Source organism: Electrona antarctica (genome assembly GCF_951216825.1).
Source record: "Electrona antarctica genome assembly, chromosome: 3".
Classification (NCBI taxonomy): domain Eukaryota; kingdom Metazoa; phylum Chordata; class Actinopteri; order Myctophiformes; family Myctophidae; genus Electrona; species Electrona antarctica.
This window is the reverse complement of record NC_136808.1, coordinates 26,245,158-26,260,234: the sequence shown is the minus strand read 5'-3', so window position 1 is coordinate 26,260,234 and position 15,077 is coordinate 26,245,158. Positions and strand designations below refer to the sequence as shown.

The following is a 15,077-nucleotide window of genomic DNA, read 5'->3' as shown; positions in this document are numbered from 1 at the left end:
CACTATACTCCGACTCGTGTCTCATCATCTCATGCATGTTAGTGGAAAACTCCATACAGATATGACTGTACCAAGGGGAGAATGGCTCATCGTTTCTACTTAGAAGCATTTCCTTCTTGCGAGAATAATTGTTTTGTAACTGTATTTCGCTTCTATTCTGTCAGGGGTGGAAACCATGTCTGAAAACTGCTACTTTTCAGTATTCAAATTCAGAGCTTTGTCGATCTGCTACTTTTGATGCTTGTTTAGTGTGACGATGTATCATGATCAAGTAGGGCGTTCATTTACGGAAAAAAACACATGCGTTAAAGATAATTCTGGAGGTTTCGGCCCTACAGCAACGATTGTAAACCTGTATAGAGGCGGAAACTATAGATTATCTTCTTAGTGATTATTCTAACGGATCCGATTACGTTTTTGATTAATCGAATAATCGAAAACTTCCAAGAAGTGTGTTTTTCTTTGCTTCTAAATGTGTTCTCGACAAATCACAAACGAGGAAATGAAATAAATCTACAAGCACAGCAGTGATCTCCTTTTAGCCAAAGCATTGCCTGAGGCCGGCGTCTCTGTCTGTATTAAGACAGCTCGTCTAGGCATCAAAGAGTTTCATAATGAACCCATCACCACAGGCAGCATGGCCTTTACTAGACAGTTTTCTGTCAGTACAGAATAAGTTATTTAAGTGATAGTTCCCAAACTGGGGGGTTGGGAACTCCTTGGGGGATGTTGCGGCCGGGGTCCCCAATTCATTTGGGAGGGGGGGTAGCTTAATGTGCAACATTGTTTTCTCACTCAACAGTAAGGAAACAAACATTCAGTATAATTGTATGCAGGGTATTTGCACATTTCTTTAGTAACAATTTAATTACCTTTAAGACCTTTTTAATACCAAATTGTCAAATATTACGTAAGAAAGAGGCAAACATTGTGTGAAAATAGACTTTGATTGATTGATTGAAGAATTTATTAACAGTTTGCAGAATTACAGTACATTTCAAGCACAAACTCAATACAAAGGCTGTTAACTGTGAGTGGACGACCCAATTAAGCATTACACTTGTTTCCAATAGGGTCCACCATGTTCAAATCATCAAAACATTTAGAGACGTACAAATAGACACTTCTATAGACAGAACAGGAATTCATCACGATCTACAATAGCCTGGAATCAAGAGATAAATCAGTCATGAAACAAAAAAAAAGCTCACAACGCCTGTGAGGCGTTGTGAGCTTGTACATCATCTATTTTCCACAACATGATTATTTTGGGGAGTCGCTGCCAGAAAGGTTTGGAAAGCACTGCTCTACTAACCTCGCGACCCTGGCATGAGGCGTGGTCTCTCTGTTGACTTGGCACTTCAGAGTTCAGTTCTTGTGCTCCATCACTATTGATTCTTTGTACAGTGAGTGGAGAGTTCTAACACAGTGAGTCACCTTGAGGAAACCAGCAGCATATCTCTCTCCAGGGTTCACACTGACACGGTGATGATACTCAGTGTTTCCCCCTAGCCAGGAGTTGATAGTGTGTGGGGGAGCTTTCACGCATGCACACTCGTGTAGCACGCGTGCAGGACCCATGCTCACGCGCGTTTAACATTTATTAATATACAGTTGGGTGCCACCGATATTGTCCCTTATCATTTGACCCATTTAGGCCTGACCTCCAAATTTTAAAAAATCCTTCTAAATCCTCCAGTTTTCTGAAATAAATATTTTCACGATTTTTAAAAAATAGCAGACCTACAAGCTCGTAGCGCGCCACTCGGTGGCGCGCTATGAGCTTGTAGATCTGCTATTTTTCAATAGCTAAATTATAACATAATGTTTAAAACACCAAAAGGGGTTCCCGCCCAAAATGGGTTAACTGTCCTTTTGCGCAGATCACGCAAACCTCAGCAAAAAGAAAAGGACAATATCGATGGCCTCCAACTGTGTATATATATATAATATATATATATATATATATATATATATATATATATTGTTGCAGTTGGTTATTTGCCTTTTTTTGTCTTCGCGGCCACCTCCTAAAAGATCATACTTTGGGGGCTATAGTGATGATTGTGTGGGGGCTATAGTGATGATTGTGTGGGGGCTCCCCACACAATAATACCACGCAGAACACTGACATTCCTGATATTAGAATTCTTTTCGGGGCTGGAAAAGGTTTGGAAATTAATCCAAATGTTTTGGAAACATTTTCCGTGTTAAAATGTATAGTGCTGCCTGAGTGCAGTCAGTGTGGCCACAGGACGTTACGTGACAAAAAGAATAGATGTACAACTTACAAGCTAACAATACGAATACGTTACACTGATGATAACGGTATGTTGTTGGCTCGTAGATCTTTTGTTTTAGTCACGCGACACCTTCGCTCGAGTCTGTCTTGGTGCATTGCTAGCGCACATGTGTAAGAGCCTCATTGCACTGTATGATTGATGGAAAGATTTTTGAAAATTAATTGTTAAATATGTGTGCGAACCCTGTCTGTGTCTCTCTATATTATGTTACCATGCAATGTTCTTGTCATATCCTGAGTGATTTTATAAGCAAGTTCTGGCATGTGGTAGTTGTGGCAGTTGCTGATGATATGCAGCGAATATCATCAAATTGACAATATGAGAAAATAAACATTGAGTGACAAGTTGGCGATAATTACTAGAATCATGTCATCACATTTTTTTGTGCCAATTATCTAATGTAATCCTGGGCTCTACAGTCCCTCTACCAACCTGGGGAGAGCAAATGACACTTATTCTTTTTAGACTTGAATAATATTGAATATTGAATATTGAATGGGGCGGCTGTGGCTCAGGAGGTAGAGCAGGTTGTCCAATGATCCCTGGGTCGGCGGTTCGAATCCCGGCTCCTCCTGTCCACATGTCGAAGTGTCCTTGGGCAAGACACTGAACCCTACATTGCCTCCAATGAGTCGGTCTGTGTGAGCTCGCCAGCATTGGTGTGTGAATGTGGGAAGTGAGGACGCTGGCGTCGACTGTTCGCCGCTTCACCTCCCAATGTATGAATGAATTAACCATTGAAAAAGGGCTTTGAGCACTTGGAGAAAGCGCTATAAAATGCAATTCATTAATGTATTCCTCTATCAGACATTATAGTTTTATTTTTTTCCAATTATTGTTGACATGTTTGCGTCAAAGCGGTAGTTAGCCTGGCATGGGCAGACTAATATATCTGCGTAGATATTAGTCTGGAACTTCGTTGTGGATTATTTATTTCCAAGGGGAGGTTACAACCTGATTCCAAGTTCGTCACAGCAAAAAAGTCTCACTTTGAATAATGGGCTCAGATTGGTCACCCACATCTCCGGGGTGAGCCAAATGTAATTCAAACTGATGAGTGCCACTGTGGTGTGCCAGACCAAACTGATGAGTGCCACTGTGGTGTGACAGACCAATCTGCCCATGGATCTGTTTTCTTTCCATATCAGTGGTTCTCAAACTTTTTCATTTCAAGGACCGCAAATATAAACACTAAAGTGACAATTGACCTATAGCTAAGCCCCTCCCCAAACGGCTATGGTTCAATGATAAAACATTGTTTTAAAAAAGAAATGCCACGCACATATTTTCCACTGCATATGGAAGGCCTTGTTGACGGATTTGGAATATATTTTGAAGGTCTGGTTCCAAAAATGAACCAGTATTTAATGTGTAAAATCCATGATATTTACATTGGAATGAATACACACACACAGTCACACACCGACTTTTGTCATCAGTGGCGTCAATATAGCTGGGAGGTGGAGCCGGGGGAAAGTTCAGAGTTCTCCCAACCGGAATAAACCGTGGCGTGTTGTGTTTTCAAACGCAGATGCTTGAAATACTACTAATTTAAAAGTAGGCGTCATGGCTTGCCAGATCACAGGCACAGATCCTTGTTGCCACTCGACAAGGAACGCTACTTTAGAAAATGAAACAAGCTAGAGGCCGATTGGAATGTTTTCCTTGACTGCATGGACTTGATCCAACAAACACAATGGCCTGATATTTTGGCATGGTAAGAGACACTTTTCTATAGGTATGATCACTGAAACTTATAATATACATTTTAAAAAGCCATTAATTCATCAATGATGTTTATAGAACATGTTTTAGTGATTTCCAAGTAGTCTACCGACACCACTCGTTTCGACCGCACTCTGTGATGGAAGTAAATTGCCAAACGATGGCTCCGTGCCAAGTTCCAACTGTCTCTAAACTACTTAGAATTTACTACAATGTGTTCTATAAACATTATTGATGACTTAATGGCTGTTTTTTTATATTACATTAAGTTTAATTGATCATATCTATAGAGTGTCTCTACATGCGAGTAAACACTGCGCCGCGGTAACACAATGTTTTGTAACATGGAGGGAGAGGGAGATTGAGAGGCATGTCCGATTTCAGTGGTGGTTATGCTTGTGCAACTTGACGCATGCAATAAAGTATAAAAAGATAAGGATACTCTGACTATAAACCACTTGAACCCCAGGTCCCCAGCATAAACCAAAAATCTACAAACTCACAATGCCTCGCAACGCGCTGTGAGCTCATGGTAGCCCTGGCCTGGACTGAAGTGTTTTATGCACATTCTCCATTTACAGTCCTTACGGCGGCTTACGCCTACACAAATGTTCAGATTACAAATATAAAGTGCTCACCCCAGGGCCATGGATGTTACAATTCTGGTAGGGCGGGAATAAGTACCGGTATCTTCCGTATTGTTCAATAAAAAGCAATGTTTAATCAGTTTTTGGCCATGCGCTTTCAACTATGCGCCCCTATCGGTTGGTGCATTATAACTATGATAAAATGGCCACAGATCGGATTAAAACGCTTTTTATTGAACAATGCAGAAGATACGGGTACTTCTACCCACCCGAGGAGGATTCTCGGGTCTTAGCTATAGATAAATTGAAGACTGGCCTCCTGCTCGTTCATTGGCCAAGACTTCTGCTTAGGCAGGACCCGATTGGCCAAGCCAGTCAGCGAGCCAGGTTCAGGTCTGCACTCGCCAGATGAGGCAGCTGGTCTTGTGTATGATTAACTGATTAGATGATTAACACTTTGGTTATTAATTAATAATATTAGCCACACTGTGTCAACAGATTGAGTCATTGTCTAACGAGATGAAGAATTCACATATAAACGTTCTTCCAATCAATTTCTAGATTGATGTTGGGGCTAATAGTGAAGACAGAGCAATCACTTGTCCTATGTTTTTTAATACACACACACACACACACACACACACACACACACACACACACACACACACACACACACACACACACACAAGGCCTGTACTCCCATACTTTTCAGTTTGGGACAAGCACATGGAATTGTAGGCATTCAATTTAGTTTGACTCGGTTCTATACAGAGACGGTGAGTAAACGTCTTGACGTCTTCTTAACGTCACATTCCTACATTTTGTATTGTCAAGAGAAAGCTCTGCTAAAACGATGGCACAAAAAGCCCAGAGGGGGGCTTGTTGTTTCCATTGGGCTAATGTGCTCAATTCATCAGCAAGACATACAATTCATAACATATCAGTAAAAGCTCCAGCGGCAGCAAAAAGTGTATTTGCAGAAACGGGGGCACTGGTGCCATTCTTTAACCCATTCTGGACGGGAACCCCGTTTTGGTGTTTCAAGCTATACTTAAAAAAATAGCAGATCTACAAGCTCATAGCGCGGCGAGTGCCCCGCTACAAGCTTGTAGATCTGCTATTTTTAAAAAATCGTGAAAATGTGGCGCAGATCTTTGAATATCTATTCTTTCAGAGCGAATGTTTTTAACTCAAGTCCCTGCAACAACATATTTTCAGATGGGAGTTGGTGGCCAAATACATATAATTCTCGGGGTCCATACATGAAATAGTTTGAGAACCACTGATATAGAAAACTGTTAGAAGACATTTGTAGAATCGTCCTCAGGTCTAAATGCTTTAATTTTCACATGAAGACTTGTGAGATGGTGACATTGTTACTTTTTGAGAACATGCAACCACTTTTCTTCTTTGATTTCGGTGGTGAAAGCCATGAGGGATTAAAGTGACTTTCTTTTATTTAGGAATCCCAACAAAGTGACATTTGGAAGCTGTTCTTCAGACATCATCTGAAAAAGAGTTTTTTAAGGGTTTCGTTTCAAAGTTGGCTTTCATTTCCCCAGCAGCTGTTGTTCACTCTGTCTGTTTGTGTGTGGTTGTTTGTCACAATTATAACATTTTACCTGGCGATTAATTGTCGCTCAAATAATTGTGATTATCGATCGAATTGACTTTCTGACGTTGAGCATTGGAATAAATACATGAATCTGTTTGGTTTTTAGGCTTCGTGAACACAAGGTGCACAGGGCAGATATGACAATGAATGCAACAAAAATAATAATTGCGATTATAGGCTATTATGCAAGGGATAATAATATACAGTACCCCACGCCTGTAGAAATAACACCCGACAGGGGGTCCCTGGAACAACATATTTTCAGATGGGGGTTGGAGGTAGCCTGGATCCAGCCCAAAGACCCCGCCCACTCTCTGAGTGGACTGCATCTCTTGGTCTGGTGTTGCGCTGTGAACCTATAATTTCTTCGGTACAAAAATGTATTATCCAATGAGAATCGGTGGTGGGGGGGTGGGTCTAACGAACAACCAATCAGCGCCGAGTCCCGTTTTCAGCGTCATCACGCAGCGCAACACACAGAGGGTTGAGGGAAATTCTAATCCCCTCCCCCTTGAAATCGCTCAGACAGGAGACAATGTCAGACTGAAGCTTCAAGAAAGCTACAGTCTGATAATCAGGCTAGGTTGGAGGCCAATTACATATATTTATGGGGGTCCTTGACATGAATATGTTTGAGAACGACTGACAGAAACATTTTCAGAAAAGTCCTCACTATAATCATGATAAAATACCACAATGTTTTTCTACTGTCTGTCTCATGGGTGGGCTGTGGGCAGATCAGAAACCAGTCTGTGTCTCATAGGAGGGCTGTGGGTACTTCAGAAACCCGTCCACCAGTGACTTCAACGATGGGGGAACCCAAGCTAATAGAAACTGCAGGCTTTCTAGTCCTGAAAAGTTGCAATGCGATAAGCAATGCGCCATCGTTCTCACGATAATAAATATCTAAATATTTTCTTAAAATAATCATGATGATGTCACTGGTGGTTTTCTGAACTGCCCACAGCCCTCCTATGAGACACAGACCGAGTAGAAAGAAATGGTGGTAGCTTGTAGATCTGCTATTTTTCAATAGCTAAAGCATAACATAATGCTTAAAACACAAAGGGATTTCCGTCCAAAATGTGTTAAATCGTCTCATAAGAATTGTGGTCCAAAAATGAACAAAAGTGTCTTAAGCGATACCGTTGGGGAGTTGTCTCTGTATCGTCAGTCATTCATTTTTGATACAGTCTGAGGCCAGAGGAGTGTACGGGGAGGCGGGGGAGGCTACGGCAACTCTGGCACTGTCTGTCGTTGTCGCTTGGAGCTGCGTTCCGTTCACACAGTGGCTGGCTGGCTGGCAGTGGGGTCATGGCTGCGTTCACACAGTGGCTGGCTGGCAGGCAGTGGGGTCATGATGGCTGCGTTCACACAGTGGCTGGCTGGCAGGCAGTGGGGTCATGGCTGCGTTCACACAGTGGCTGGCTGGCAGGCAGTGGGGTCATGATGGCTGCGTTCACACAGTGGCTGGCTGGCAGGCAGTGGAGTCATGGCTGCGTTCACACAGTGGCTGGCTGGCAGGCAGTGGGGTCATGATGACTGCGTTCACACAGTGGCTGGCTGGCAGTGGGGTCATGGCTGCGTTCACACAGTGGCTGGCTGGCAGGAAGTGGGGTCATGGCTGCGTTCACACAGTGGCTGGCTGGCAGTGGGGTCATGATGGCTGCGTTCACACAGTGGCTGGCTGGCAGTGGGGTCATGATGGCTGCTCTCTGCAGCCTGCCTGGCTGGCAGTGGGGTCATGATGGCTGCTCTCTGCAGCCTGCCTGGCTGGGTGGCAGGCCATTGGCCAGACAGGAGGCAGACAATCAGATCAGTCGGAACTAGGTGGCGTAAAGTCACTTTATGGTCGCTTACATTTCATGAGGTCAGGTAAAACCTGACCAAAAAAATAAAATAAATGTGAGTACTTTTTCCACCACTGATAATGTGTTGATGAAAACATTGAACTGTGTTTGTTTGTTTGTTTTTCAGGTCAGTTCGAGAGGCCTCTCAACAAATACATCCGCCACCACGAGGGCCTGTCCTACGACACCGCCGCCCTGCACAGCAGTCACCAGAGAGCCAGGAGAGCCGTGGCACACCACGACAAGGTGCTGCAGCTGGACTTCCACTCTCACGGAAGGTTAGACACCAGACACGTTTTACACTTAACACTGTAGGGAATATATGCACCCAATATTCGGCCACGGGAACTATTCGGGCCGAATAGTGAAAAGCATATTCGCCGGTATTCGGTTCAGTTGATGTTTGAGCCAGAAACCGAGGGCAACATATTTTCAGATGGGGGTCGGCGGCCAAATACAGATAATTCTGGGGGTCCTTGACATGAAAAAGGTTGAGAACCACTGACAGAAACATAGGGTTTTCAGAAAACTGTTAGGATTTAGAAGCCTCTTTTTAAATCAACCTCAGTCCAAAATGTAATTTAAGTAAAAGTACCTCAAAATTGTACTTGAGTTACTTTCCACCACTGTAATTTATATTATAGCCAGGCTTATGTTTCTTATGCCTTTTGTGACATTATAATTAGCCTCTTCTCTTCCTCCAGTCAAGAGGGAGAGAATCTACTGCTTGTCTTGGGGCCATTTTGGACCAATCAATGGAACGATCGTTAGACAGAGCCCATCCTTTCTGTAGCAAGAACAAACTCTAGTCATGATGTTCTTGTCTCGTAATTTAACCCATTTAGACCTTAGACATCGCATAAAGTTGTCGGCTCCGTTTTCCTGTAAAAGTGGAAGTGGTGTAGTATAAGCCCACCACAACAGACATTTCTTGGTACAAGAAAGTGCGTTGTAAGCAATGCATTGATTATTCATTTTTGAAGAACTTAGAAGGAGCGTTGATGACCTTATTCAGAGGCTTTTCTAGCAGCATGGGCCCCTTATGTACCAAACACCAGAGCCCTCAGGCACATGCTCCTGAGAGAAGCTCTTAAAGGGACCCTTTTTGCAAAAGAATATATCTCTGCTGTCGGGAGGAAACCTCTTAACTCCAAAATCTTCATTTTTCAGGAAATGAAAAAACAAATTTTACATTTTTCAGAAATTGAAGAAAACCTTATATTTTTGAAACAAAGCAATACTGCCTCATCAAAGTTGGTATTATGACTTTGTATATTATCAGATAATTGCATGTGTCATTATATTGTCACCACTTTACCCGAATACAGCTCAAGTGGAGTTAGGTTGTTTTCTCTGTCATTGATAGTACTTATCAATGACAGAAAAACCTCTTAACTCCACTGCCAATGGATCTCCAAGTTTGATTATCACACACACAAACGCTCGCACGCACAGTCGCACACACACACACACACACACACACACACACACACACACACACACACACACACACACACACACACACACACACACACACACACACACACACACACACAAGTTTGATTAGCAGTAGCACGCACGCACGCATGCACACGCACACACACACACACACACACACACACCCTCTTTTAGTATTTGTCTCTCACTCGCTCACACACACACACACACACACACACACACACACACACACACACACACACACACACACACACACACACACACACACACTACTAGGGCATTAAGCAACTAGTCGACTAGTTTACTAGTGAAAGGAGTTGGGACGCATGGGGAGTTGGGGACAGATCTAATAAAAGTGAAAGGAGTTGGGACGCATGGGGAGTTGGGGACAGATCTAATAAAGGTGAAAGGAGTTGGGACGCATGGGGAGTTGGGGACAGATCTAAAGGAGTTGGGGCGCATGGGGAGTTGGGGACAGATCTAATAAAAGTGAAAGGAGTTGGGACGCATGGGGAGTTGGGGACAGATCTAATAAAGGTGAAAGGAGTTGGGACGCATGGGGAGTTGGGGACAGATCTAACCGGAAAGCTGTTGCCAGCCGAGTGCGGTGCGCTCACACTGCAGGGCACAAGGTGTAATAAGACTTCTCCATTTCCACTAATGATGCCCGGTGGACGCCGTGTTCTGGATTTCAGCTATTCCCACTGATATACCTCAAAAGGCAACATGTCTCTCTTCCGTCCCCCGTCTTTACGCCAGCCATCATAGTTTCATAGTGCCTCTAGGACTTGAAGCCGGAAAATCTGACTTACCTCCCAACATACAATCCAACATTTCCCCTCTCGTGGTGTTTTGGTTCCTTTCACATCCTCTCTGTTATACACAACACACACGCGCACGCACGCACGCACGCACACACGCACACGCTTACATTTTTCAAGACAAACCTGCAGTTGTGTGAAGCTGTGAGACTGCAGGTGGCATCTCTTCTCTTTTCCCCTCTTCTCCGTTCTCGTGCTGTAGCTGTCTTGCTTTTCATCCCCTCACCCCCCCCCCCCTCTCTCTTGTCTCCACTGAGTGTAAAAGAGCCTAAAAATAATGTGTCCTGACTCCTAAGAGCCCCTGTCATTTTCAAGCTGAGTCTATCATCGATGTGCAAGCTAGTCCAGTAGTCTACTAGTCCAGTTGGCTTTCTCATTGGCCGTATGTATGTGCGCACCGCAAATATGTCCGGGCGGAAACGTAATAGTAGTATAGCAGTATAGTAATAATGCAGCTGGTAATTATTATGATTTTTTGAGTGGTGCAACCACTCCCTTACGGAGCTATGTGTGTGGCTGGGTGGGTGGCTGGCTGGCTGGGTGGGTGGATGGGTGGGTGGGTGGCTGGGTGGGTGGGTATGAGCATGGAAATAGCATGGTTGTTTTTCACCACCAGTGCGCAACCTAACACACACACACAAACACACACGCACATATTAACTGTATATATGATGATTTTGGGTGTGCCAGTACAGTACAGTGACAGTACAGTACAGTAGAGGGTACAGTAGAGGGACCCCCACACGGTAACTCTGTCATTTCTCAACCGTTTCGGACATGGGGTTATTATTCAGGAAATATTCCGATTCTTGTCAGGCAAACCCCATGTGTCCTCTTTAGCCCCTATGGTGGATAGTAGGTATATTTACTAGTACTGTACAAGTTTACTGGAGTATTTCCAATTTTCAATAATTTCACTCCACTACACTATCAAAATATTGTACTTTTACTCCACTACAATTTATTGAAAACTAATTTAGAGCATCCTGAAGTTTCACACTACCAGGCGTGGCGGCATGAGAATCTAGTAGCAGATTAATTGAAACCAGTGTTTTTCATAATTGTATTTCAACTATATTATACCTCATAGGGAAATTAGTTTTGATCCAGTGCTGCAGACATTAAAAAAAGCTACTATAAAATCCACAGTGAAAACAATACAATCCTCAGTAGACTTCGACCACATAAAGAATGATCATTAACCACTCTAACCCTATACTACTGTGACCGGAGTCCCTCAGGGGTCTATCCTCCGCCACCTCCTTTTTTTGTTTTTGAGGGGCGCCAGCCCCTCCTATGTCCAGCTTTTGGTGTGGTATATGCACAAACTTTGTCCTGCACAAACATTACATTCCCATTGACATGAATGGACAATTTTACGTCATAGTGTCTGAGCAAATTGGCATAGTAAGTGTCTCTCACTTCACACGGGTGACGGGTTCTCAACGTTTTTGGCTGGGGACCCCCGGAAATTCTTTGGCCATGTCTCGTGTTTGGTAAAAAAAAATCTTGTTTAAAAAAAAAAATCTGCCTAACGATGATGTCACTGGTGGACGGGTTGCTGAACTGCCCACAGTCCTCCTATGAGACACAGACTGAGTAGAACAAAATTGTTCCATTTTATCATGATCATTAGTGAGGACCTGCAGTATTATATGAAGCTAGGTTGAAAAGTGGTGAAGTGGTCCTTTAAGGAAAGTTTATGCATGCACCTATATGTCAACTCTTAATTTCCATTTCCAGCCATTCAGTTGCATTTTTTTATTTATTTAATTAGGGAACCCCCCCCCCCCGAGGGGTTGCGACCCATGGGTTGAGAACCCCTACTCTTGACTGACCACCAGACAAGGCACAGCAGAGAAATATCAAAGTATCAGAAATAACAATGGTGGGATGTCAGACGGACACAATGGAAGTTCAGTCTCCTGCTTTGTAATAACGGGACTCTTTTGTCAAATGTATTTTAGTTACTTTGAACAACGTTTCCCCTGCCATTATAGGCGTGATATAAAAAGAAAATCACACCTGTGTGAAGTGAGTGGTGCAATAGGTGAGTGGTGCAACAGGTCCCCGGGAAGTTCCAGACCCACAGGAACACGGCCAGGGTGCCGCCCCGCGTCCGAAACGGTCGAGAAATGACAGAGTTACCGTGTGGGACAGAGTTCATGCATATACTGTAGAAGGAAGCATGAGGTCAGTCCACTGCCCCCCCAGGTTGGCAGAGGAAGTGTAGCGCCCAGGATTACATTAGATAATTGACACTGGGTGAACAAATGGGTTGCAAAATCGTGGGATAAAATTTTTGTTTAGTTTAATTAAAAACAGAAAATAAATGACAGTTACCGTGTGGGAGTCCCCAGGGGGTCCATATACTGTACTGTCACGGTACTGTAACACCCCAAATCATCGTGCGCGTGCGTGTGCGTGCGTGCGTGCGCGCAAGCAACAGTGACAGTGGCTATTTTCGTGCTTGGACAGACCCAGAGCCATCTAATAGAAGAGTTGCGATATTGAGGGGGCAGAGCAGAGCAAGTACATGAAGTCTATGTAGGAGAGCCGCCATTGGACTGGCCCCATGAAGTGAACGCAGTTTGCGTAACACTGTCTTACTCTATGGCTCTGGAATGACCCAGCCAGCCAGCCAGCCAGCCAGCCAGGGACACACATAGCTGTCTATACACTATATAAGTGTGTTGCAATTTCAGTTGCATTGACCAATCCACCAAGGAGACAAATTGACGAGTACAGCCTTGACAAGGAGTTTTGAATTTACACAAACAGGCAGTGGATTGTATTACTTGACAGGGATGTGAGCAGGACAGTAACTCTGCAGGGTTACTGATTGGGGACTTTCCAGCAGTACAGTCAGTCGGGGTCATGTGGTGTTACGCCAGGCCACCATTCATGTTTCTTTGTGTTGTGAAAGTGGCAGTGTTATGTTGAGTGTTTGGTTAAGTGCCCTGCGTGTCTGTCTCAGGCCAGGGTTGACATGGGTAATCCATGGTGACAGGGCGGCGGTGGCTCAGGGGTAGAGTGACCGGATGGTAACCGCAAGGTTCCCAGTTCGAACCCTGTGGGCTCCCCCAGAGTTAGTGTCGAAATGTCCTTGAGCAAGACATTGAACCCCTAATTGCTCCTGATGTGCTGGTTGGTGCCTTGCATGGTTTCCTCCGGCATCGGTGTGTGAATGGGTGAATGTAATGCACAATCTATGTTGGATAAAGGCGCTATATAAATGTACCATTTACCATTTATGGTGACGCTGCATTCAATTCAATACAATACAAAGGAGCTTAATAATTGGCATGAGAAAACATATGTTTACATAACATTGCCAAAGCAAGTGTCAAAATATAATAAAAGCGGTTGAAAATGGGGAAAGTATATACAGTTGGAGACGGTGTAAACAGAGCTATGTCAGCTATTGGGCTTGTTTATGTTGGTTGTTTGAGCCACTGTCTGTATACAGTTTACCTGCCGAGTTCTAGATTTTCTTTTATATTTAGTTTTTATTTCATTTTTATTCAGTTTTCCCCAGTGTAAAACGGTAGTCGGCGAACATGTGTTAGTCATACTTTTAGTATCAACACTACACACCACGCCGTTTCGAGCTCGTAGATCTGCTTCGTTTGCAATCTTTTACATTTTGAATCCTGAAAAGTTCAAGTTTTGGACATTCAAGGTTTTTCCCCACCACGCAGACAGAGACGATATACAGTACTCCAGAAGTTAAATAACTCCTTTTGTTCAGATGTGTTGACAGACAGACAGACAGGACGACGTGCGCCTGTCTTTCTTTCGTCTGTTTTTTGGTTGCCGGGAGGTTTTGTTTTGTGCAATGGTGCCAGATCTTTGGGAGCGATGTTAAAGAAAGGAAGCTGACTTTATCCATGTTGCTGAAGTGTATTGAAAGCTTGTTGTAGCCGTGGACAGGAACTCCTCTTGAGCAGAGTCCTTTTTTTCCATGGGAGTGGGAGGCTACTAGTCTTCTGTCTCGCTGTGTCGGAGCTCTATGAGTGTCAGATGCTAGATCACTTGTGTGCAGCATGCTGGACTTGCAGGGCCTGAATTATTCATCAAGTCAGCTGCCTGGCCCCTTAGTCTAGCTCAGCGCTCGCTGCCTGCATGCTGCCTCTCTGTTATAAACCTTTCTTTTTGTCCTGTCAGGCTCGCTCGGGGGAAAATAGCCGATCTATACAAGCTCACGGTGTGTCGCGTCCGTGTTACTATACGCACTCTCGGGTTTGAAGATCGGCTGTTTTCGCCTCGCAAACACCACCGTGCAACAGAACATGAATTCATTTTTTCATAATTTCAGTAGCCTATAGTTCACCAAAACAAAATATATATACATATTTTTTTCCTGTCAATAATTACAGACCCCGTGAAGCCTTGAATGAATAGATTTGTTTAGTTTTTAATCGCATTCCTAAGCCAATACATTTGAGGACCCTCTAATTTCCCTGTGTGTAAAATTTGATGTCATCAAATTATTGTCTTAGGAAAGAAGTCATTTTTACTACTTTAAACTACTCCTTTAAGTTTTGCCTATTATCTACTTAACTCGGACTAGTGTGTGACGCTGTGATATTATCAAGCAGGGTGTTAAAAAAAACACACACACAAAAAGTTAAAATATGGAGATAATAGCTTTCTGCCTTACAGCAATGATATTCATAATTATTGTTATTAACTCCTCACCTGTCAAAAATGTGCCC

The 15,077-nt window shown here is 43.6% G+C and overlaps 1 protein-coding gene across 1 annotated transcript in view; it reads left to right on the top strand.

Moving 5' to 3' along the window:
• Positions 1 to 15,077, top strand: part of LOC306920810 (disintegrin and metalloproteinase domain-containing protein 10-like) — a 132,498-nt gene that overhangs the window by 21,909 nt on the left and 95,512 nt on the right. Inside the window, 1 exon segment of the mRNA XM_079497722.1 lies at positions 8,208 to 8,358. Within this exon segment, the coding sequence (XP_079353848.1) occupies positions 8,208 to 8,358 (151 nt within the window).